This window comes from Mesoplodon mirus (assembly GCF_964341445.2).
Source record: "Mesoplodon mirus genome assembly, chromosome: 2".
Lineage (NCBI taxonomy): Eukaryota > Metazoa > Chordata > Mammalia > Artiodactyla > Ziphiidae > Mesoplodon > Mesoplodon mirus.
The window spans coordinates 184,331,801-184,358,248 of record NC_138977.1 but is presented as its reverse complement, the minus strand read 5'-3'; the positions used below and the strand labels follow the sequence as shown (position 1 = coordinate 184,358,248).

At 44.9% G+C, this 26,448-nt stretch overlaps 1 protein-coding gene across 1 annotated transcript in view; it reads left to right on the top strand.

Moving 5' to 3' along the window:
• The first annotated feature begins 672 nt into the window (after positions 1-672).
• The window catches only part of ALOX5 (arachidonate 5-lipoxygenase), a 57,738-nt gene continuing 31,962 nt past the window's right edge, over positions 673-26,448 (top strand). The window contains exons 1-3 of the mRNA XM_082635562.1: positions 673-892; positions 8,259-8,457; positions 13,150-13,231. Of these exons, the coding sequence (XP_082491688.1) occupies positions 743-892; positions 8,259-8,457; positions 13,150-13,231 (431 nt within the window). The 5' untranslated portion in view covers positions 673-742. The remainder of the gene's footprint in view (positions 893-8,258; positions 8,458-13,149; positions 13,232-26,448) is intronic.

The window sequence follows — 26,448 nt, the reverse complement described above, 5'->3', positions numbered from 1 at the left end:
CTCCAGGCCTGAGCGTGGCTGGCACCTGACTCACCTCAGTGCCCACCTGTACCCGGCGCAGAGTGACATTCAGCCAAGCCTGTGGAAGAAGCCAATGCCCACGGAAGTTTCTGCGCTCCACAGTACCAGTTCAGGTGTCACCCCTCCAAAAGCTTTCCTGACTCCCCAGGTGGGCTCCTCTTCCCGCTGTAGACTCCCAGAGCACCCCTGCTCTCAGTAATCACAGCATGGCTAAGTGCCCCAGTCGCGCGGCCTCCCTCTAACCCTGGGGACTTGGTGAGAGCAGGGACTGTGTGGGGTTTTCTAGGCGTCCCTGGAGTCCAACCCTAATGGCTCACAAGGGCCTGGCAGTGAGGGAAGCCGAGGCAAGAGGGAAGGGTGAAGAGTGAAAACAATGAATGAGAAACTGAGTGAGAGAAGGAATAGAGGGAGGGAGGAGGGGATAGCAGCTGAGGTGGCCCCAGTCCCCTGACTGCCAAAACAGAGGCCAAGTGGAGGAGGTGAGGTGCAGGAACGGGTGCGCTTACCTAGTCCGAGGCGGGTCCGGCGAGGTCAGAGCTCCGGGAGGGCGGGGCCGGGGGCAGGGCGGGCAGGAGGGGGAGGGGGGCGGCAGGGGCCCCGGACGCTCAGAGGCAGGAAGCTGCCGCGCGGGGTGGGCGAGGGGCGGAGGCCCGCGGACCGGCGCGCCAAGGCTCCCAGTGCTCGCTGCGCCCGCGCCCCGCGGCCCTCGCTGCGCGCCACCATGCCCTCCTACACCGTCACCGTGGCCACCGGCAGCCAGTGGTTCGCGGGCACCGACGACTACATCTACCTCAGCCTCGTGGGCTCAGCGGGCTGCAGCGAGAAGCACCTGCTGGACAAGCCCTTCTACAACGACTTTGAGCGCGGCGCGGTGAGGACGCCCGGCCCTGACGGGCTGGGGTGGCCGGGACAGGGTGCGGACGTCGGGGCGGCTGGGACCCAAGTTCGGGGGCGAGGGGCTCTGAGAGGCCACTTAACTGGGCAAGCGCTGTGACCACCATTACTTGGGCCCCACTTCCTAGGGCTCCACAGATGGCACCTCGGCTGTGGGGAGAACGCGCAGGGCTGGATGTCCAGTGGCCTGAGTTCCATCCGGGCCTGACCACTAGCTCACTCTGCCCCCTCTCTGGGCCTCAGTTTCCCCAGATGTAAAGTACAAGTGTTGGCTTCAGGCTGGTCTAGGAGTTCGAGCCGGTGGCCCAGAGTGGCACTAGCTTATGTCTCCACACCTGGGCAGCTCACATTCTCAGGAGAGGTCCCCAGAGGAATGCAGAGGGAAGGAACGGGAGACCCAGGCCAGGAGAAGCCTTTTGCAAACCTGGAGGTCGTCGCTGGCTCCCAGCAGAGTGTACACCAGGGAACACTTCCACCGTGAGGGCTCAGAAGAGGAAGAGGGAGGAGGGCTTCCCCTCTCCCCTCCTCACCAGAGACCCTGGAGCCTGAGAGTTCAGGGAGCAAAGGGAGCCCGTGTTGATTGCACGTCTAGTCTGTGGTGCCAGGCGCTGTGTGAGGATTCATTCCGAAGTGGGCTCCCCATGCTGACCTGGCCGTGAATTCCAGCCAGTAGCTTCCTCTGTGAGCACAGCAGGTGGCGATCCTCGCCAAGTGTTTGGTGTGATGTGCCCAGTCCACTGGGCTTATTAAGTGCTCATTACTTAAGTGCTCATGAAGTGACTATTTTGACAGCTCCAACACAGTACAGGTGCCCAGGAAATATCTGTTCCCTTCTGCCACCCCCGGCTTCTGAACTGGACCAAAAAGACCTAGATTTCACAAAGCTGTCTTTTTATCTCTTCATTATTTGGTTGAACCATAAGGAATTGCTCATAGTTGACTATTTTTGACAAATAAAACTGGCAATTTTGTATGGTTCAACCAAATACTTCTTGGATAGTATTCATGAAGCGTGTTTTAGGTCTGCAGAGCCTAAAGTAAGCAAATAATAGCCCACTCCTTTTCTAGATTCCAAACTCAAAGTGAGCTTGATTCCTACCCAGGAGCCTCAGAACCTCGCTATAAGCCCATCCGACACTTAGCCAAGTTCGTCATATTAATGTGGCTAGAGTACCCTTCTAGAAGAGTTAGGTGTTGAGTATAAGAACTACCTCCTATTGTTTGGTTTCCCCAACCAGGGAACTGGCCCAGAGGATGGTGGTGCAGGAGGGCTAATGAGTCATCCATTTGGGATAATGACACCCTCGGCCATTCTGAAGCACCATCAGAAATAATTGTTTCCATTATTTCATGGATTCCCCCCAACACTTATGGGAGGAGAACAGGTTACAGACTTCTCTGCCTTTATAAGTGGTCGGCAGTGGGTCTGTTCTCCTCCACACACGACATACATCAGTGTGCAGCATAAGCAGCCGGGTGTGGCTTCTCAGAGGGGAGGTACGGGGGTGTGACCATAAAAGGGTCGTTGGAAGAGGGCTGAAAGCATCCCTCTGTTCATTATTTCCCCACCCTGAGAATTCATTCAAATGACATTATGATTAAACTCTTCAGTGAGAGTCCCAGCAGCAAATTTCAGGAGAGATTTGCATGTCCCATTTCCATTGTGGTGAGAGGGGGCAGGTCAGGAGGGGCACTGAAGGGGAATCGCTGGCTCCAAAAGGCTCTTTGAAAAAAATCATCTTTCGAGAAAGTTCCTGCTTATGCAAAGTTACTCCACACTTGGTCTTGCACAGCCCAGAACTACTTCCTCAATCTCCAGCCAATGTCTCTTAAGGACAATCCGTCCCATTTCGGTAAAGGCGAAGGAGAAATCTTAGAGGAAATACTTGCAGAGAAGATAAGGCTAACCCATTTTACCCGAAAAGTGTTACAATCATTATAGATAATAACAGTTACAGTAACAACAATAAAGACTTTTTCTGGGCAACCAGTTCATTTCCAGGTCATTGGCAGGTCAATACCACATTCTCCCATGCAAAATTCAGTCCTATAATGGATGGGACTGATTTTTTTTCTCAATAAATTGAGTCACAGATCCCTGGTTATTCTCATCAGAGTTCTGCCAAGTGATTCAGGACAGGACTGGGAACTGGAGTCCTTCGCAGGTGAGATTGTCCTGTCAACCGTCACGCCATCTGCTGGGAAAGCCCAGGTGGTGGACCCACATAGCCCAGAGACGTAGCCCAAATTTAGCAAATTGATTTGTTTCTTTGGCTCTGTCAATTTAAAGTAATTCAAATCCCGATGGCATAACTTTCACAGATCCGAAGATTTCTGGGAAATCTTACCTGACCCTTTTTCATTCCCTGGCAGCACTTTTAGGAAAGCGAAAGGCAGTAGGGTGATGCTTAGCATATCATCCTTGAATGTACTCAGTACGTGTGAACAAGTCTTACAACTATACTTCTTAAATATTTTCAGTGAATATTCTTACAGTATATTCATGAAGAACGTATTCTAGAATACCGCCTTCTCAGAAATGATAATGTAGTACTGAAGAGTAAATATTTCCTTCTGACCCTCAGTCTCTCTATCCCCCACCTTCCCTCTCTGTCCCATCTCTTCCCTACATTCTGCCTCTTCTTCCTCCTTCTCTTCCTTCCTCTGCTCCCTATTCCCCACAATTCCCCATGTCCCTCATTTCTCTCTTCTTTTCTGCTCCAGTTTCTCCCTTCTGCTGTCTCCTAGATTCCCCCAGCTCCCCCATTCTTTGCCCCCTCAGTCTCCCTAACCACTGCCCCTTTTCTCCCTCTCTCTGCCCCAGCCTCTCCCTTCTCCACCCCTTAATCATCTCCCTCTGTCTCTACTCCACAGCCCCCTCCTCTCCCCTCCCACCACTCACCAGCCCCTCACTAGCTCCCTCCAAGACAGGCAGTCCAGGCTGGACCACATCATGACTCTTCTCTGTCCTTGCTCTAGCAGGGATCTGGGACAGAAACAAATGAAACCTTTCTTTAAATGCTGATATAAAGATCAAGCAGGGCTTCCCTGGTGGTGCAGTGGTTAAGAATCTGCCTGCCAATGCAGGGGACACGGGTTCGAGCCCTGGTCCGGGAAGATCCCACATGCCGCGGAGCAACTAAGCCCGTGCACTACAATTCCTGAGCCCGCATGCCACAACTACTGAAGCCTGTGCACCTAGAGCCCTTGCTCTGCAACAAGAGCAGCCACCACAGTGAGAAGCCCGTGCACCGCAACAAAGAGTAGCCCCTGCTCGCCACAACTAGAGAAAGCCCGTGCAGAGCAATGAAGACCCAACTCAGCCAAAAATAAATAAATTAATTAATTAAAAAAAAAAAAGATCAAGCAAAAAACTGGCCAGCTAACAATTTGCTGAAATATTCAAAAGCCTTAAAGCTGTGTCTCCAATAGAGGATTGAGAGCAACGGGTGAAATCAGCCAACTGGCCCTTCTGAGAAAGGACTGGTGAATATCACGTTTCCCAGGCTCCATGTCTCTTTCCAGTGTCTGACCACTGCACCCACCACCTCTGCCCCGAGAACTCCATGCTCCAGCCTCCTCCTCTCACATGCGAATTCCCCACCTCCTTTCTCTACATTCACAGTGCCCTGCCCATTCCCCTTCTTCTCCATTCAACTCACCTCTGAAATCTTACCAACTCCCAAGAGCTGCCTCAGATGCCACCTTGTAGGAAGCTTTTCCTTGTCCTCCACCCCACCCCACATTGCCCCTTCATACTCCATGGAGGGCTCGAACCAGGGCTCAAAGCCAGGTCACCTGACTCCCAGGCCAAGGCTTTTCCCACGATGTGGCCATGGGAAACAGAGGAACCCAGGTTGGGCCATCACACAGGTGTGGGTTCTAATCGTGGGGCCACCAGTTACTCACTAGCATGGTAGCTGCCTGACCTCTCTGAGCCTCAGTTTCCAACTGTAAAATGAGATAATCATCCACTCGGCCATGCACATGTACTCTATTTATTGAGGGCCTGTTATGCGCTGTGCCATCCACTGTTGATACTGTACACTGTGCAGAATGGACATGTGATATTAACGTGTCAAGGCAAATTAGTCAACAAACACAGTATCCACCCAGTGTACTGGCCCAGGGAGAGGAGGAAGGAAGGTCGTCACACCCTGTAGCTCTTTGTATCTTCCTAAGACCTGACTTTGCTGTTTGACACACAGGACCCTGAGATCTTCCTCGAGGCCCCTCTCTATCCCCTGTGACTCTCCAGCAGTGGCTCCCTTGGATGCCAGTGTCAGTGTCACCAGACTTTGTCCCTGAGACTGCCTGAGTTAGGTGGGACTGAACTCGGGCCCTGGTTCACCTCCTGTAGCACCGGGCCTGAAGCCAGGGCCAGCCAGAGACAAGCCAGACTGGCAGTCGTCTCCCATTGCAAGACCCTGTCAGATGGCCTACTGAGTCCCTATAGGTCTGTCCAGTGATTTCATCCGGGTGCAACTCCAGGGCCCTCTGCCAGGTGCCTGTGGGTCATTGGGAAAGGGTGACCTGGAGGGCCCATTCTCCTGTGACTGCACCACAGGTGTGCCCAGGGTGACCCTGCTCTCCCTTCTCTCGGAGAAGCTACTCCGTCTCTTCCTTATCAATCCCCACCCGCAGCTGGACATCTGGCCCTCCCTCTGAGAATCACCCTGGAGAGCCTCCCTGGGCCCCATCTCCCTTCCCTTTGTGATCCAAGGCTCCCCCTCCCATGAGAGTTGTCCACCTCAGATGCTTATGGCACCTGTTACTTTAGATGGCCGTCCTCTCTCCCCCTTCGCCTCAGCCTTCCTGGCATCAACCTCCCAGACACCTGCAGCCTCCTGTAGCCCCTCGGAGCCACAGGAAAGCCACTTCCCTTGGAGCAGCCACCCCAAGCCCGGGCTCAGGCCTCAACACACACTGACTTCCCTTTGCTCGGCCTGCACTGCCAGCAACAGAAATGCCTCCAGTTCTCACTTGGCCTCAAGGCCCCTGCTCCATCCTCACGGGAATTCCCTTCACGTTTTGAGCCAAGTTGCTTCTGCTCATGGGCTCAATTTCTTCCTCCCATCTCTACTTCTGACTACTCAATGTTGTGCATGTAGTCAAGCATGGACCTCAGCGCAGGGGCCCATGCTAGCTCAGAGCCGCTCGCAGGCAGTGTGGGACTTGCTGACCCCCTAGGAGTCAAGGAGGGAGGACCAGGTGGTTCTGATACACACAGCAGCTGGTGGCCTGTGCCTCTGGAGAAAGGAGCCCACTCAGGCATCATGTCATTTGGATTTCTCAATGGCCCTGCGAGCTAAGCATGATCTCCCCTTGATAGATGAAGAAACATAGCCTCAGAGAGTGAAACAGTTTGCCCTGGCCCATGGTAAGTTACTTTGGAGCTGGGATGTGAACTCAAGGCCCCTGAGGCTTTCTGAGCTTCCCTGACACTCAGGCTCACCTCACCCTCTGCGCCTCACTGCCCTCCCTCCAGTCTTCAGTGGGAATCTCTGTCTTGACCCCACAGGAGGGCCATGGTCTCTGCAGATCCTCGTGGCAGGTGGGACTTGGAAAGGGGTGGGCCCTGCAAACGTCCAGTCTTAAGCCACCAGTCCCCACTCTACTTCTCCAGGTGGACGTTGAGCCCCTTGCTCCATCAAAACCTTCCTGCCCTGGCCCACTGATGCCTCAGCTCAGGGGCCTCCCTTCTCTCCCCACCCTTGGGAAGCCACCCAACAAGAGCTGTGTCCTTCCTTTCCTCTCCCTCCTCCCAGCTCCTCAGGCCATCCAGCCTCTCACTGGGACTCCTCTCCCAACTCTATCCGGGGCCTGCCACCTTCTCCCCATAGATCGGCGCCCTGAGGTACAGACAGGCCCCTCTGCCTGAGGTCCCAAGGCCCTGGGGGGTAATGCTCTCTGTGACCTCGCCTGTGGCCCCTGGTATCCCATAAGACACGCTGTGGGGCAGGAGGGTTCTTTGACCTGCAGGATGGGCATCTGGCAGGACAGATGTGCTGGCACACCTGTTGGGGACCCAGCACACGGGCTGGCTCCTCTGTCCCCAGAAAGTGTTTCTAACTGAGGACCCAGGCCCAGACCACCGGGCACTAGGAAAAGACTTCCCTTTCTGACCACAAGCATCTGGCATCTGAGGCAGTCAGGACATGCGAGCTGCTCACTGTGCTCAGAGCCAAGGGGTTTGCTGAAAATGTTCAACTTCCCACTCCCTTTAAGAAGTCCTCCTAGGTGTCTCCTGGCATTTGGAGGGAGAAGGATGGAAATGGGGATGCATGGGGTCATGTGTGAGATGAAAACCCTTCCCCTCCACTTACTTCACCATCACACTGAGAACTCTAAGCCTGCCACCGAGGAAAAAATTCAAAGATGGGTGAAATCTGGCTTAGAAAGTGCCTCAGAGGGCATTGAGTCTGGGGCTCCCCAAACCTACTGGTCTTTGGAACGCTGGATGCAATGCTTGAGCCCCCACCCTTCCTTCCCATCTGCCATCCAGAGCTGCACATACGCAGATCATGCAGCAGCCATGGAGGGGCTGCCCTGCACTGCCACTGTGCCAGCCCATCTCCTGGGGTCAGGAGCCTGGCAGCAGCCTGGGGAGCAGTGCTGCACATGGCCTGAGGTAGCAAGGCCAGCCTCAATCCACCACTGTGCCTTGGATATAGTGGAAACTGCTTATCTGATTTTCTTGGCATCACTGTGGCTCAGTGACCTGCAGAGGCCCCAGGACAGCTTGAATCTGTGTGATTTCACTTTTATCTGAGCCTCCCCATTTGCACTCAGTTATTTGCCCCACTGAGAATGAGAGAAATATGGAAAGGCCTGGATTGGAATTCCAGCTCTGCCAATTAGTAGTAGAAGTGGGGCTTACTGAAACTCACTGGCTTCATCTGAGACACAGGTCATAACTCCCCACTCCTCCCAAAGTTGTTGTGGGATCTGTAGCAACATCAGCAAGACCTCTGCAAGCTGTAAAGGGCTGCCCTTGTGTGCGAGGGCCAGTTTGTCCATCTAGCCCTGTAAGGTAGCAGGGCCTGCAGCCTTGCTGCCCTTGTTGTGAGTGGGGGCAGCTGCAGAGGCCCTCACCGAGCCTGGGCTGGCACTGGGCTGTGCGCAGACAGCAGAATGTCTCTCTCTGAGCAGCACCATCCCTTGCTCACTAGACATCCATCTCCTAAGGGTAGAGCTGGGGAATTGGCCATCTCTGTCACCCAGGGCGCAGCAGAGCCGTGCCAAGGGCAGGCATTTGGCAGACATCTCAGCTAAATGGATTGAGGGTGATTCAGAGGCTCAGGAGCTCCCAGATGGTCTGACTTGCCTTTTGTCCTTCTCAGATTGATTCTTACAATGTGGTAGTTGATGACGAACTGGGCGACATCCAGCTGATCAGAATCGAGAAGCGCAAGTACTGGTTCCATGACGACTGGTACCTGAAGTACATCACGCTGAAGACACCCTGCGGGGATTACATTGAGTTCCCCTGCTACCGCTGGATCTCGGGCGAGAGCGAGATTGTCCTGAGAGATGGACGAGGTGAGCGGCTCAGGCCCCTTCCACTCCCTGGGCTTCCGGGGAATGAGAGAGTTTGCAGGCACTCCTTCCTTGAAGAACTGTATCCATGGGAATAATAACCATGCTCTCCGTGGTTGAGCACCTGCTTCGTGCCTCGATGCACCTGTAGGAGGCCTGACCTTCCTCAAGGTACTAACAAGCCCCAGGTTCAGAGGGGGAAGTGAGAGGCCCCAGGCTCCATCCAGCCATGTCCCCTCTCTGCTATAAAGTCCTTCAGGAGAAGATTATGACCCCCTTTTTGCCAGAGGGTAACTGGGGTCCCTAGTAACACGTACCCCTGGGACGTGCCTCTGGATGGGCAGTTTCTTCAGCTGAGTTCTCAGCTCTCATCTCTGTCAGGTCACAGTAGGGCTTGGGCTCCAGGGACCCCATGCAGGCCAGGAAAAGGAAGGGGTTGACCAGGAGTGCCTGAGTGCCAGCTCAGAGGAACCGTGGGCAGGCCTGGTGTTCGACGGTCACCAGTCATTAAACTTGAAGTCCCACTTTTTGCTGAAGGAGAAAAGAACCTAAAATATACCCTCTTAAGCAAGACCCTCAAATGTGCAAACCCCAATCTGGCACTTCCTCAGGAGGCCATTCTTGGTAAGAGACACGCAGCTGGCCTGGTTGGAGGAGGAGGAGAGAGGAGCAGATGGCGGGGGTCACCTAAGGCCTCCTTCCCTCTGAATGACGCCCCCCTTGCACACCAGCCTCTTAGCGTGTGTGAGTCAAATCCATGCCTTGGCAAAATCCTGCCTTACCTTAGTCATGACCCTTCAGCTTGCTCACTCTTGAAACCTGAAATGATCTAGTGCATCCACTAGAATAACGAGCAGGGGGACAGCTGCTTCCTCCAGTGCCACCGTTTAACACCTCCTAGCTGACGATACATTTCCTATCACTAGTTCATTTGCTCTTCACAGAACTTCGGCAGGGTAGATAAGATGAGAATGATTAGTACCCCCTCTATTTTAGCTAAGAAAACCAAGACACAGGAGGAAAAGTTCTTCTCTACCCAGTGTTCTTAAAACTGTCAGGCCACATCCCATTGCTTCTGACATGGAATTTAACTTAAGAAACAAAATTCAAAAAAAAAAAAAAGAAACAAAATTCCAAGATTATTTCTGAACTAAAGGATTGGGGCAGGAAGGATTTTTATCCCCTGTCTTCATGGCAAGGAAGAAGATCACAAAAGTCACTCTGTCTTACGGTGGCCAGCATGGGAAAGGTTGCAGACAGGGCACTTCTCTTTTACCAGGATTGTAGAAACACGAGCTCCACATCTCCCTCCTGCTCCGCCCCGACCCACAGTCTCAGATGTGTAGTCCTTCTTCCCACGGACCCTGAATCTCTTTCCAACAAAAAAGCATATGGCACCTTCCAGTTGGGATATTTAGAAGGTGTAGGCCAATGTGCAGGGCCATTAGAACTGCTAGTCCTGGTGGGGTGGGGGAAGGGAAAGAATGTGAGAATAATCCAAAAGGGAAGTGTCCTGGAGCCAGAGCTGCCTTAGGAGGAGCTCTGGTCCTCAGTAGAGATGCAGACAGCCTGGGGAGATACTACAGAGAGAGGCTGGGGAAGAAGTGTCCTCTCCTCACTGTCTCTTACCCTCCAGTCTCTGGTCAGGGTTCCCAGTGGCTGAACCGAACATGAAGCCCATTGATGCATTGATCAGGGACCTTCAGGGACAGGACAGGTGAAGGGTGGATCTGGAGGGGCACATGGAAGCCACCCAGTATGTTCCACTTATCAGTTGCTGTGTAGCACTCTTAGTGGCTTTAAACAGCCACTTCATTTTGCTCATGATCTTAGGGGTCAGGAATTTGGGAAAGGCTCATCTGGGTGGTCCCTCTGTGAGCCATGGGGCATCCGCTGAGAGGGGAAGGACTAGAGGATTTGCTTCTAAGATGGTTCTCCTCTCGCATGCTTTCAGGGCTCCGTGGTCTCTCCCTCTCCATATGGCATCTCATTTTTAAGACTTCCCCGTAGAGCCTGGGCTTCTCACAGCTTGGTGGTCTCAGGGTAGTTGCACTTCTTTTTGTGGTGGCTGGCTTCGAAAAGCAAGAGAGAGAAAATGGAAGCTGCCAGTTTCTTCAAGCCTGGCCCTGGAAACTGGCCCAGTGTAACTTCTACCACGTTCTATTGGTCCAAGCAGTCACAGAGCCCACCCAGACTCAAGGGGAACATAGACCTCCTCTCAATAGAAGGAATGTCAAAGAATTTGTGGCCATCCTTGGACCACCACATGGCACGACAACCAACTCTTTGGGCAACGTGGAAATGAGGGCGGCCAGCCCACAAGCAATTCAATCACCCACCACATAGAAACCTCTGGAACCTAATATTTCACCACTGCACCTGGGGTGACCATAGAAGTCAGAGGGCTGTCTCTGTGGTGACTGACATTTTTGTAAAATACAATAAAAATTGACTACTAGAAAAATGAAATAAAAAACCAGGAGCTTCCCTGGTGGCGCAGTGGTTGAGAGTCCGCCTGCTGATGCAGGGGACACAGGTTCGTGCCCGGTCCGGGAAGATCCCGCATGCCATGGAGCGGCTGGGCCCGTGAGCCATGGCCGCTGAGCCTGCGCATCCAGAGCCTGTGCTCCACAACAGGAGAGGCCACAACAGTGAGAGGCCCGCGTACCACAAAAAAAAAACCCCAAAAAACAAAAAACCAAAGCCATTCAAAATACAAGCCCTGTTTTTATTATCAGATGCAACAGTCAGCTGTATTTTGGCAAGTTACTCTAAGTCTGTAAACCTGTGCACTCAACCTCTGTTCTCACCTCATTGCAGACCAGCACCCAACACTTCTGAGCCTCACAGAGCTCTCTGGCCCATTGCACCTCTGCCTGAGGCAGCTTCAGTCCCAGGCTTGGAACTGGGGCCCAAAGAGGAAGATCAGTGGGTCACTGTGGTCCCAGGGATTCCAAGCATCTATGTGAAAGACTCATATCAGTCTTTTGGAATCTGTCCCCCTGAACTCTGCCGTAGTCAGTCCAGGCTTTGTCACCTGCCATGTTCCCAGAAGTTCTGTTAGTCAGTGGGGCCAGGAAGAAGGATGCTGTATGCCATTTGAAACTTGGTAGGTTGCAATTTTACATGTTCTCTGACTTATTCATACAGTAAGGCTAAAGAGATACAACTCCTCAGAGCAAGGTGCCTGAGAAATAGGCAGGTTCTTTAAGGTGGATAAGAGATGATGAATGTGCCAATGACAGCTGTTGTTACCTTTAATTCTCACCTTGCCTTCAGTGGCCTCGAGCCTCCCCACTTATTTACAAAAATGTCAGTCTGTGATGGAATGGAAGCTTTAAAAATCCGGCTCTTCACCACAGAGAGCTGGAGAAGCTCTTCACTGCAGAGGCCCCCTTTCCAGGAGATGCTCTGGAATCCTGCCAGTTGGGGTTCCATTGACTGTGTTCACTGGTTTTACCCTAAATAATAGTATAAAAGGTAATCTTGATCTGACCTCTCCTGCTCTAAAGGCCCTGAGAAGTGTGACCAACCATGCCCTTAGCCACCTGCCCACTCCTGAAATGAAATATGAGACACCTTTGAAGTCTGGCTTAGAGGGAGGAAGAGGACACTCAGGTCCATGATAATTATAAGGACAACAGTGATAACCATGGTTCCCATTTACTGGGCACTTACTGGTCCTAAGCGCTGTATGGAGTGATTTGCTGCAGTCTCTCACTAAATCCCCACCATGGCCCTAGAAATAAGCGTTATTATCTCCATTTTACATGGGAAGAAGCTAAGGCAGCTTACTCAAGGTCACACAGCTTTAAGTGACACAGCCCTAGTCCAAACCCAAGCCCAAGAACATCTCTTCTAAAGCCCACACTCTAGGACATGACAGGCTGTTTTACAATAAGCTCCATTCTCATTCCTCTGTGTAGCCACCACAGGAAACTGGACAGTGTCAGCATCTGTATATTGAATCTTAAGTCACACCTTTCTCCAGCAACCAACTGGACTTAGAAACACAAGAGCCATGAGTCCCTGCTATTCTCTCAGGCAACATGGAAACCCGCAGTGGCTGCCATTTCTGCTCTGCATGAGAAATGCAGGAGTGAACTGCTCTGAAGTGGTTTGAAGAGATCCACCAAAGATCACGGAATGCCTTTCCTCTGAAGTGGAAAAGCAGCTCTGCACCAGGGGCCCCACGATTCTTGGCAAAGGCAGTGTCCTGGGAGCCCCCAGGTGGAAATCCACAGGCAGGCCAGAGATGGGCACACTGTGCCTGCCAGAGAATCATTGGTCTGCCTTCCTGTAATTCACGATGAGAACCAAGCCTGGCTTATGTATCTGGATGTGATTCTCAGAACGCCGAGGTCCAGAGCCCCTAGGCTTGCTGAGTGAGCAGACAGGAGGAGGAGGAACTGGATTTGTCTTTTATAAAGAGAGTTAGCTAACAGCATGGGATTTGAGTCTTGTGTTGAAAATCCACTCATTAGGTTGTGACCTCGGGTAAAGTTCAAGGGCAAATCTATTCAACCTCCCTATGCCCCCATTTCTTTGCTATAAAATGAGGGAGTGTTCTGAGGCTTAAATGAGACGATACACATAAAGCATTTGGCTCAGGAAGGGTGTCTGAGGGAAACCTGAATACTGGATGTTGTTAATGTGCTTCCCTAGGCTCTTCTCACACATGTCCTTTTCTCACAGCAAAGTTGGCCTGTGATGACCAAATTCACATTCTCAAGCATCACAGACGTAAAGAACTGGAAACACGGCAAAAACAGTATCGGTGAGTTATGACATCAGACCAAATGGTTTGGGGCCATGGTGTCTTCTATCTCGGGGGCATAACCCTGCCCACAGTTTATGGCCCATCACTGCTGGTACGTGATGACCAAGGGACCAGATCCCTTCAGTGCTCCTCAACACCCAAGCTCCACCTTACCACCACTCCAGGCAGAGATGGTGAAAGAGTTATGAAAAACTTGGTATCAACCGTATTGGCATTTAGGAGGAATGGGACAGTAAAGGCTTGAATTCACCTTGATGTTCTCCCACTCCCATTGTAGGAATTACCCTTCACTTTTTATGTCTTCTTATAATAATTCAGTTATAAATGTGATACATAATCTACAAGAAAATTGACAAATCTTTAGCTAACAGACTAAGAAAAAGGAGAAGACTCAATTTATTAAAATTAGAAATAAGAGAGGGAACATCAATACCAACCTCACAGAAATTAAAATGAATGAAAGGGAATAGTATGAGCAATTGTATACCAACCAATTAAATAACTTAGATGAAAAGGACAAATTCCTTAGACAGAAACTGCCAAAGCTGACTCAAGAACAAATCAAATGAATAGACTGATCACAAGAAAAGAGAGTGAATACTAATTTTAAATTAATTTTAAAACTTCCTACTAAGTAGTTTTAAAGTAATTTAAAAACTTCCTACAAAGAAAACCCCAGGCCCGTATGGCTTCACTGGTGAATTATAGCAAACATTTAAAAAATTAATACCAACCCTGCATAAACTCTTCCAAAAAATAGAAAAGGAGAGAACTTGTCTCAACTCATTGTATGAGGCCAGTATTATACCAAAACCAGACGTCATAAGAAAACTACACATCAATATCTTTTATGAATATAGATACAAATATTTTCAACAAAATACCAGCAAACAAAATCCAGCAGCACATAAAAGACATTATACAATATGAAGAGGTAGAATTTATTCCAAGTATGCAAGGTTGGTTTAACATCCAAAAATCAATTAATGTAATACACCATATGAATAAAGAACAAAAAAATACATGGTCAAAAAAAATACATGATCATCTAATAGACACACAAGAAAGCATTTCACAAAATGTTTAAAAAACACTCAAAAAACAGGAACTGAAGGGAACTTCCTCAACCTGATAAAGTGCATCTACAAAAAATTCACAGTTAACATCATACTTAATGGGAAAAGACTGCATGCCTTCCTCCTAAGATCCAGGAACAAGATAAGTATGTCAGCTTTTGCCACTTCTACTAACATTGTACTGGAGGTTCTAGCCAGGACAATTAGACAAGAAGGAAGAAAAAACATCCGTATTGGAGAACAATAAGTAAAACCATTGCTATTCACAGAGGACATGGCCTTGTATATAGAAAATCCTAAGGAATTCACCAAAAAATCATTGGAACTAAAAACAAGCAATATTGCAGCATACAAGACCAATATACAAAATTCAATTGTTTTCTATTTGCGAGCAATCAATAATTTAAAGTGAAAATAAGAAAAAAATTCCATTTACAGTAGCATCAAAAGGAATAAAATATTTATGAATAAATTTAACAAAAGAAGTTTAAGGCTTACACGATGAAAACTACAAAATACTGTTGAAATTAATTAAAGAAGAGCTAAATAAGATGAAAGACATCTCATGTTCATGGACCAAAGGACTTATATTGTTTAAATGACAATACTCCCCAAAGCAATGTACAAATTCAGCACAATTGCTATCAAAATCCCTGCTGACTTTTTTGCAGAAATTGACAAGCTGATTCTAAAATTCATATGGAAATTCAAGGAACCCAGAATAGTCAAAAAAATCTTGAAAAAAAAGTAAACAAAGTTGGATGATTCACACTTCTCAATATCCCAAGTACTACACCACTGCAATAATCAAGACAATGTAGTATTCACATAAGGATAGACATATAGATCAATGAAATAGAATTGAGAGTCCAGAAATAAGCCCTTACACTTATGGTCAGTTAGTTTTCAACAGAGGCAACAAGACCATTCAATGGGGAAAGAAGTCTTTTCCACAAATGATGTTGGGACAACTGAATAGCCACATGCAAAAGAATGAAGTTGAACCCTTACCTCACACCACATACATAAATTAACTTAAAATGGGTCAAACACCTAAATGTAAGAGCTAAAACTATAAAACTTTGAAGAAAACATGGGTAAATCTTCATGACCCTGAATTTGGCAAAGGATTTTTATATATGACCATGAAAGCATAAGCAACAAAAGAAACACAGATAAATGGATGTCATCAAATTTTAAAACTTCTATGCTTCAAGGACACCACCAAGAAAGTGAAAGAACAACCCACAGAATGGGAAAAAATATTTGCAAATCATGTATCTGATACGGGACTTGGATCCAGTACATAAAGAACTCTTACAACTTAATGATAAAAGATAAATAACCCAATTTAAAAATGGGCAAGGACCTGTATTGATATTTTTCCAAGGAAGATATACAAATGACCAATAAGCACATGAAAAGTTGCTTGACATCATTATTCATCATGGAAATGCAGATCAGCACCACAGTGAGATACCACTTCACACTAACGAGGATGGCTACAATCAAAAAGGCAAATAATAACAACGTGAGGATGTGGAGAAGTCAGAACGCTCATACACTGCTGGTGGGAATGTAAAATGGAACAGCTGCTTTGGAAAACAGTCTGATAGTTCCTCAATCTATTAAACACAGAGTAACCATATGATCCAGCAATTCCATACCTAGGCATATACCCAAGAGAAATGAAAACATATGTTCACACAAATATACCTGTGCATGAATATTTATAGCATCATTATCCATAATAGCCAAAAGGTGAATACAACCCAAATGTTCATGAACTGATGAATGTCAGTGGTATATCTATATAATGGAATATATTTTGGCCATAAAGAGGAATGAATAAACACTTCTCCAGAGGAAATATATAAATGGCTAATAAGCACATGCAAAGATGCTCAAAACCATTAGTCATCAAGAAAATGCAAATTGAAAGCACAATGAGATACCACTTCACACACACTAGGATGGCTGGAATTAAAAAGACAGATAGGGGCTTCCCTGGTGGCGCAGTGGTTGAGAGTCCGCCTGGCGATGCAGGGGACACGGGTTCGTGCCCCAGTCCGGGAAGATCCCACGTGCTGCGGAGCGGCTGGGCCCGTGAGCCATGGCCACTGAGCCTGCGCCTCCGGAGCCTGTGCCCTGCAATGGGAGAGGCCACAGCAGTGAGAGTCCCATGTACCGCAAAAAAAAAAAAAAAAAAAAAAGACAGATAATAACAAGTGCTGTGAAGCATGTGGAAAAACTGGAGCCCTCATATATTGCTGGTGCAATGTAAAATGATGCAGCCCCTTTGGAAAACAGTTTAGCACTTCTACCTCTAGGTACTTAACACAAAACTAATGAAATCATATTTCTACACACACAAAAAAACTTATACACAAATATTTATAATAACACTATTCATAATACCCCCAAAGTAGAAACAACCTATATTCTGTTAATTGATGAATGGATAAATAAAATGCTGTATATCCATGCATTGGAATATTATTTGGCATTGAACTATGGATACATGCTAAACTATAGATGAACCTCAAAAACATTATAATAAATGAAAAGGTCATATACAAAAGGCTACGTGTTGTATGATTCTGTTTATATGAAATGTCCAGAAGAGGCAAGTCTGTGGACACACATTAGTAGATTAGTGGTTGCCTAGAAAAGTTGGGGATGGGACATGGGGAATGACCATTAATGGGTACAAAGTTTCTTTTGGGGTGAACATATTCCAAAATTAGATTATGATGATGGTTGCTCAACTCTGTAAATATGCTACAAACCTCATAATTGGATACTTTTAAGGGACGAACTTTATTGTATGTAAATTATATCTCAATATAACTGTTTTTAAAAATAATACATGAGCAAGAGTGCACAACTGGAAAGTGGTGGTCAGTGGGCTGTATCCAGCCTATAAATGTGTTTAATGGATCATTGTGGAATTCTGAGTAAACAGGGCTCTTATTCTCTAGGTTTCCCCAGTCCAACACCAGTCTATCATCTATATCAAGCCTTCTTTCATTTCCTACTTTGGCCCCTGGAGACATTTGAGTTTGAGACTCCTTCCAAGGGAAGGAACAGTCAGCATGGTTAACTGAGCAGGGGCGGCGGTGAGGGGGTGCTTTTGGAGAGTGATGACTCTTACACTTTTCACATATTCCTCTATGGTTCAAATTCTTACAAGGAATATGTAATATGTCAGGGTTTTTTTTTCAATCCAATAAAGCAAGAGAAGGGGAATAATGTAGAAGCAGAATAATGTAGAAGCAGAAAAAAATACCTGTAATCCATCCATTTTCACTTTTATTTCTTTGGGATTATATTGTATACATGACTTGACAGCCTCCTTTTTTTTCCCTTAGAAGTATAGCAGAATCATTTCCCCATATTTAAAAAATCTCATCCCAAACATTATTCTAGTTTTTATATAATATTTCATTATATGGATGCACCATACTTTACTTAAACACCAACCTGACTGGACATTTAGGAGGTTTTTAATTTTTTATTCTTATAAACAATGTGAAAATCTTTCCTTTTGGTGTGTATTATTATTTCCTCAGGACAGATACCCAGAAATGAAATTACTAAGTCAAATAGTAGAAGTTATTAGTACATATAGACAAATTTCTCTTCAAAAATCTTTAACCATTTTTCATCATCAGTGTGTAGATACCTATTTCACTAATCCTTGCTGTAGCTGGGTGGTATCTTCTATTTTTTTAACTTTTGTAATTTGTAAATACATCTCTTTTCTATTAGCCCCTTCTCCTTTCCCCCTTTCATGGACCCACTGCTGTCCAGTGGTTGAGAAATCCCCACTGAGACCACTGATTGCTCCAGTCTCAAAATTATCTTTAGCTCTAGCCCCCTTTCCTTCAAAAACTTACATTTCCATGAAACAGAATGGAAAATAAGAAACAGGGCCATACACACATGGATACTTGATATATTACAGAGGCTCCGACAATGAGTAGTGTGGGACTATTGGGAATCTATACAGAACAGAGAGAGAAAAGTGGAGGAAGAGAAAAAGGAGAAGAAATTGGACTCTACATCATATCATTCAGAAAACTCATTGTTGGGTTGAATAGACTTAAATGTTAAAGGCAAAACTATAAAACTTTTAAACTATAGAAGATTCTTCTTCATGACCTCAAGGAAAAAAGATTTTTCAAACAAGACTCAAAATGTACTAACCATAGAGGAAAAGAATAAACTCATCTATCTCAAAGTGAGGAACTTCAGTTCACTACAAGACACCACAAAGAGAGTGAGGAGAAAGTTCACAGAGTGATGGACAAGAATTATTATTTATCATGTACCAAGGACCCCTACAAACCTACAAGAAGAGCATTGTTAATTCAGTAGAAAAATGAACACTTCAGTCACTGCACAAAATATAAGCAGCAAGTATATGAAAAGGTGCTCAACCTCATTTGTTATCAGAGGAATCAAAAGTAAGATCACAATGAGCTACTGCTACTACTGCACACACACACACACACACACACACACACACATAGACACACGGGCAAAACTGAAACAACTTGACAATACCCAAGTGTTAAAGAAGGTATGAAGGGATGGGAAGGCTCATACACTGCTGACAGGGATGTAAATTGAAACAACCTCTGTAGAACACAGTTTTGCAATATTTGGTGAAATTGAAGCTACATTATAATCTTTGACTCAGAAATTCTACTCCTGGATCTAAATCCAGGTGTGCAGGTGCACCTGGATACAAGTACACAGATGGTCACAACAGTATTATTTATGAGAGCCAAAAAAATGGAAACCACCCAATGTCCATCAGCAGTAGAACAAATAAATAAATTGTGATAACTCTACCCTGCAAGGAAGAGCAGTGAACTGTTGGTACCCAGAGGAGCAACATGAACAAACCTCACTAACACAGTGCTAAAGAATAGAAACCAGACACATGTCTGGCCAATCCGTGAGGTTTGAAATTATATTGCTTAGGGAAAGTTGTATAGCAGTGGAACAATAAACAATAGCAGGAAATGATTATCACAAAATCAAGGTGATCCGGGAGGCTGAGTGGGCAATGGGTGTTGAGGCTACTAGCAATGTTCTGATTCTTGATCTGGATGTTGCTTATACAGATGTTTTGTGCATTTTTCTGCATATGTGAGTGTGTGTGTGCATATATACACATACATACATATATTTATATATTCTTTGCCAAAATAAAATTTTTTAATGAAATTTTTATGATTTTTAGTACCGGGTATGGAAGAATAATCTGCTAATACAGATTATTATTATAAGGGTGTATGAATTTGCAATTTGTTGTAGAATATTTGTGAGTAAGCCTCTCAGCTCAGGCACCATATGATGTGTTTTGAGACTTTTGTACTTGGTGCAGTGCACAAGGCATTGTCCAAGAACTATGCACCACCCATTCCCATCCTAAAGGGTTGGTGTTCATATGCCCCTTCCACAGCTTCCCTCCCCACTTCAACCACCCAGGGAAAGCCCCTACAGTGAGCACTCCACGTGCTTCTGGCCTTGTGGAAGGAGAGAGTCCTAGACTGTGGCGAGTTAAACAGCTTTCAGAGAATCAGGCCAGTTTGTGTCCTGTTAAGAGAGTGGACAGCAAATCTTATCAGTTCCACACTAATTCAGACTAAGATGTTAATGACTGATAAATCAGTTTTACAGGCAGTTTGTCTTAACCCAGTATTTTCCAAAGTGTGCACTGGAGCAACTGGTCCCAAAACTTTCTCCCCAGAAGAGGGTCCCATGGTAAAAAAAAGTTTGGGAAACTGTTTATCACATCCCCCTTCTAGAGGTTCACAATGCACATAAGCATTGAGGATTCTGAGAAGTTCTGGGGTAATGGACCCTGGTTAATTTTTTTTTTTTTTTTTTTTTTTGCTGTACGCGGGCCTCTCACTGTTGTGGCCTCTCTCATTGCGGAGCACAGGCTCCGGACACGCAGGCTCAGCAGCCATGGCTCACAGGCCTAGCTGCTCCACGGCATGTGGGATCTTCCTGGACCAGGGCACAAACCCGTGTCCCCTGCATTGGCAGGTGGACTTTCAACCACTGCGCCAAGAGGGAAGCCCTCTTTTTTTTTTTTTAATTTTTTTTTAACCCAGTGTGTCCCAAGAGAATTTGACGTACGACTCTTAACATCGTGCAGAACGATTGCTTCATGCAGCACCCTTTGAGAAACACCCCTTCCCCAGGAAGAGGTGGATTCAGTGGTGTGTTGGTTTTACAGAGATGGGGCTCTGGCAGGGTCTAGGGAATGGGGCGGAAGGTTTTCTGGTGAGAGAGTCTGCCCCTTTCTTAGATCTAATCATCTGTTTCTTCCTCCTTCTACTCATCTGTCCTTTTCAGACCTCCTCCTCTGCTTCCGTTCAGGAAACACTGAACTTTGCACCGTCTGCATATTCTTACAGTTCCTCTTTCATATGAACTCACAGGCTTCCAGATTAGAGTTTGGAAGTAAAGTAACAACTAAGAATAATCTCCAGTATGTCAAAAGCTGGCAAGTCCAGCTGGCTCTTGTCACTCAATCAGCCAGGCAGGGACATGGAGAATCCCACACAGGTCATAACCCAGCATCCATGTTCTCTCACTATGACTGCATATACCTGCGTGGTACACACACACACACAGCAGAATGTGTTTTCATCTAATCTACATCATTTAATCTAATCATTCTGTGACTTGCTTTTTTTCCAGTGGTCATTCTGTTTTAAAGAGCAGCCAGTTGACACAGATAGGTGTCATCCATTCATTTTAGCTTCTGTGTAGTGCACCACCATGTAAGTAAACCACTGTGTTCACCCACTCCCCTGCTGCTGGACGTGTGGGTGGTCTTGAATTTCTGGCTGTTGCAAGACACACCACAATAAGCTTCCACATATGTCTTGTCTCCTGGTGCTCTCTTGAATGAGTTATTCTAGAGAACATCCCTAAGAGTAGACACCAAAGTTTGCAGACCATGTGTTAAGTTTTCGAAATATTGCCGACTGTTTTCCAAAGGAATTCTGCCAATTTTCACCCTAAGAGCTGTTCCTGAGTTGCTGTTTCCCTACATCACTGACCCACTTTGCACTTTGACACATTTTCATTCTTGTCAATCTAATGTGTGTGCAATAGTACCTCATTGTTTCCCTTGTCATTAAGTTGTCACATATTTCTTGCTTTATGTGAAGGTATCATAACTTATTCAACCATTCTCCTATTGATGGACATTCAGCTTGTTTTCCATTTGTATATTGATTTGGTTTCAGTGCCTGATGAACATAGATGCAAAAATCCTCAACAAAATACTGGCAAACAGAATCCAACAGCACATGAAAAGGATCACACACCATGATCAAGTGGGGTTTATCCCAGGAATTCAAGGATTCTTCAATATATGCAAATCAATCAATGTGATAAACCATATTAACAAACTGAAGGAGAAAAACCATATGATCATCTCAATAGATGCAGAAAAAGCTTTCAACAAAATTCAATACCCATTTATGATAAAAACCCTCCAGAAAGTAGACATAGAGGGAACTTACCTCAACATAATAAAGGCCATATATGACAAACCCACAGCCAACATTATTCTCAATGGTGAAAAACTGAAACCATTTCCACTAAGATCAGGTACAAGACAGGTTGCCCACTCTCACCACTATTATTCAACATAGTTTTGGAAGTTTTAGCCACAGCAGTCAGAGAAGAAAAAGAAATAAAAGGAATCCAAATAAGAAAAGAAGAAGTAAAACTGTCACTGTTTGCAGATGACATGATTCTATACATAAAGGATCCTAAAGATGCTACCAGAAAACTACTGGAGCTAATCAATGAATCTAGTAAAGTAGCAGGATACAAAATTAATGCACAGAAATCTCTTGCATTCCTATACACAAATGATGAAAAATCTGAAAGAGAAATTAAGGAAACACTCCCATTTACCATTGCAACAAAAAGAATAAAATACCTAGGAATAAACCTACCTAGGGAGACAAAAGACCTGTATGCAGAAAACTATAAGATACTGATGAAAGAAATTAAAGATGATACAAACAGATGGAGAGATATACCATGTTCTTGGATTGGAAGAATCAACATTGTGAAAATGGCTATACTACCCAAAGCAATCTACAGAGTCAGTGCAATCCCTATCAAACTACCAAAGGCATTTTTCACAGAACTAGAACAAAAAATTTCACAATTTGTATGGAAACACAAAAGACACCAAATAACTAAAGCAATCTTGAGAAAGAAAAATGGAGCTGGAGGAATCAGGCTCCCTGACTTTAGACTATATTACAAAGCTACAATAATCAAGACAGTATGGTACTGGCACAAAAACAGAAATATAGATCAATGGAACAGGATAGAAAACCCAGAGTTAAACCTGCACATATGGTCACCTTATCTTTGATAAAGGAGACAAGAATATACAATTCTTCAATTGTATACAATACAATTCAGCCTCTTCAATAAGTGGTGCTGGGAAAACTGGGCAGTTACATGTAAAAGAATGAAATTAGAACACTCCCTAACACTATACACAAAAATAAACTCAAAATGGATTAAAGACCTAAACGTAAGGCCAGACACTACAAAACTCTTAGAGGAAAACATAGGCAGAACACTGTATGACATAAATCACAGCAAGATCCTTTTTGACCCACCTCCCAGAGAAATGGAAATAAAGACAAAAATAAACAAATGGGACCTATGAAAGTTAAAAGCATTTGCACAGCAAGGGAAACCATAAACAGGACGAAAAGACAACCCTCAGAATGGGAGAAAATATTTGCAAACGAAGCAACTGACAAAGGATTAATCTGCAAAATATACAAGCAGCTCATGTAGCTCAATATCAAAAAAACAACCCAATCCAAAAATGGGCAGAAGATCTAAATAGACATTTCTCCAAAGAAGATGTACAGATTGCCAACAAACACATGAAAGAATGCTCAACATCATTAATCATTAGAGAAATGCACATCAAAACTACAATGAGGTATCACCTCACTCCAGTCAGAATGGCCATCCTCAAAAAATCTACAAACAATAAGTGCTGGAGAGGGTGTGGAGAAAAGGGAGCCCTCTTGCACTGTTGGTGGGAATGTAAATTGATACAGCCACTATGGAGAACAGTATGGAGGTTCCTTAAAAAACTAAAAATAGAATTACCATATGACCCAGCAATCCCACTGCTGGGCATATACCCTGATCAAACCATAATTCAAAAAGAGTCATGTACCACAATATTCATTGCAGCTCTATTTACAATAGCCAGCACATGGAAGCAACCTAAGTGTCCATCGACAGATGAATGGATAAAGAAGATGTGGCACATATATACAATGGAATATTACTCAGCCATAGAAAGAAATGAAATTGAGTTATTTGTAGTGAGGTGGATGGACCTAGAGACTATCATACAGAGTGAAGTAAGTCAGAAAGAGAAAAACAAATACTGTATGCTAACACATATATATGGAATCTAAAAAAAAATTAAAAATGGTTTCTGAAGAACCTAGGGGCAGGACAGGAATAAAGACACAGATGTAGAGAATGGACTTGAGGACATGGGGAGGGGGAAGGGTAAGCTGGGATGAAGTGAGAGAGTGGCATGGACACATATACACTACCAAATGTAAAATAGATAGCTAGTGGGAAGCAGCTGCATAGCACAGGGAGATCATCTCGGTGCTTTGTGTCCACCTAGAGGGGTGGTATAGGGAGGGTGAGAGGGACGGAGACGCAAGAGGGAAGAGATATGGGGATATATGTATATGTATAGCTGATTCACTTTGTTATAAAGCAGAAACTAACAGACATTTGTAAAGCAATTATACTCCAATAAAGATGTTTAAAAAAAAAAAGAATGACCAAATTCTCTTCCCAAAACTTTACAGTAATTTTCAATCCCACCAATAGTATGTAAAAATATACTATAACCCATACATTCACTAATACCTGATAACATCAATCTTTAAAATTTTTAACAATCCAGGAATCCTTAAGTAAAAGCCGCTGCTGTCTTAATCTGCATACCCCTGACCACTAATAACTTTAGCCTCTGCATTGCCTGTTTATGTGCTTTATTTTTCTGTGGGTTTATTATTAATCTAAAGCAGCTCTTTATATATTAAGATTGTATCCCTTTGTTATATGTATAGTGTGTATCATTTGTCTTCAGTTGCTTTTGTCACAGGTTTTAGCTTTTTACTTTCTTAATATATATATTCTTTTCCTTTCTAACTTTTCGTTTTCCTGCTTTGCTTAAGAAGGCCATCCCCACCCCAGTGTTACATAAATTCTCATATTTTTGCCTAATATTTTTATAATTTTATTTTTAACTTTAGGCTTTTAATTCATTGGCTATGTATTTTTATACATGATGTGAAGTGGGGGTCAAATGTCCCTGGTATCATTTATTACATAATATTTCTTCCTGCTGCTTTGGGATGACACCCACAGCGCATGGAGCTGGCGTGGTGACCCCGTGCATGGGCTCTGCAGCTGGTGTTGGGCTCAGCTCCCACTTAACTGCCACACTCTGTCCTGTGAAAGTTGTGTAATCTCTTTGTGCCTCAATTCCCCCATCTGTAAAATGGGGGAAATAATAGTACCACTTCCTAGCGATTTTGGAAAGAATTAAATAGGTTACACCATGAAAACACATAGACTAATATTTGACACATAAAAAGCACTGGATAAATATTAGCTAGTTTTATATTATATTCACATATTTTCTTGGGTCTGTTTTTCTACTCCATGGCCCAGTGCCATCTTTTGGTTATCAGAACTTTCTAATAAATGTGAACAGGCATTATGTTATCTTACTGTTCTTTTTAAAGTTTTTCATGATGAGAATCGCTTTGAATTACACGTGTGTCCTGTAGTGGCATTTTAATAATGTTGCATCTTTCCACCCATTTAGATCTTGTGTGATGTCCTTCAATAGAATTTCTACTTTTTCTTCATGAAGTTCTTTCACCTTTCTGGTCACTTTATACCAAGGGAAACTATAGCTTTTGCCATTCTAAGTAGGGTGTTTTTCCGTTTTGCCAATGAATATTGCTGGGATAAAGATAATTACTCATTATTTAATATTTACTTTGTATTGACACCTTACTAAATTATTTTATTGTCTCTTTTTTATATTTTATTTATTTATTTATTTATGGCTGTGTTGGGTCTTGGTTGCTGCGTGCGGGCTTTCTCTAATTGTGGCGAGCAGGGGTTACTCCTCGTTACGGTGTGGGGGCTTCTCTTGTTGCGGAGCACGGGCTCTAGGCACACAGGCTTCAGTAGTTGTGACACGCGGGCTCTAGAGTGCAGGCTCAGTAGTTGTGGTGCACGGGCCCAGCTGCTCCGCGGTATGTGGGATCCTCCTGGACCAGGGCTCGAACCCGTGTCCCCTGCATTAGCAGGCGGATTCCCAACCACCGTGCCACCAGGGAAGTACAATATTGTCTCTATTTTTAAGTGAGTCTTTTTAATTGCCCAGTTATTTGATCGTATTATGTAAATGATGATACTTTTGTCTCTTAGTTTACATTATTACATCACTGATAATTTTTTCTTATTGCCAAAACAAAGTAACAGTAGCAAGGATGAACATCCTTTCTGGGTCTTGATTTTTGAGAAAATGCCTTTGATATTTGTATTTGTTCAATATATTTGCTATTGTTTTCTAATAAACACTCTTTACTATATTTAGGAACTTCTTGGTTCATTTTAATGTCATTTTTGTTTGGCTGAACTTGTTCAATTAATATATGAAAGGGTGGATAATATATGCAGGTAATATAATGTCTGAGTCCATACTTGATATAAGAGGCTTAAATGATTATCTTAAAAAAGTCTGAAAACACCTTACACTATCTCCCCATTTTCAGTATGGCAAATGAGAAACCTAGTGATAGTTTGGTTATTTTCCTTTTCCCAGAAGCTTGGGAGTTTGTGGAACCATCTCTCCTCTCTCTCTTTCCCTTTCTTCCTCCCCACTCCATCTCCACAGCATTCTCCTCTTTGACATTTTACAATTTAATCAGTATATATCTAGGAATGTCTTTTTTTTCTTTCTTTCTTTTTCTGCCTAGGATTTACTCAGAAAATTGAGGTCCC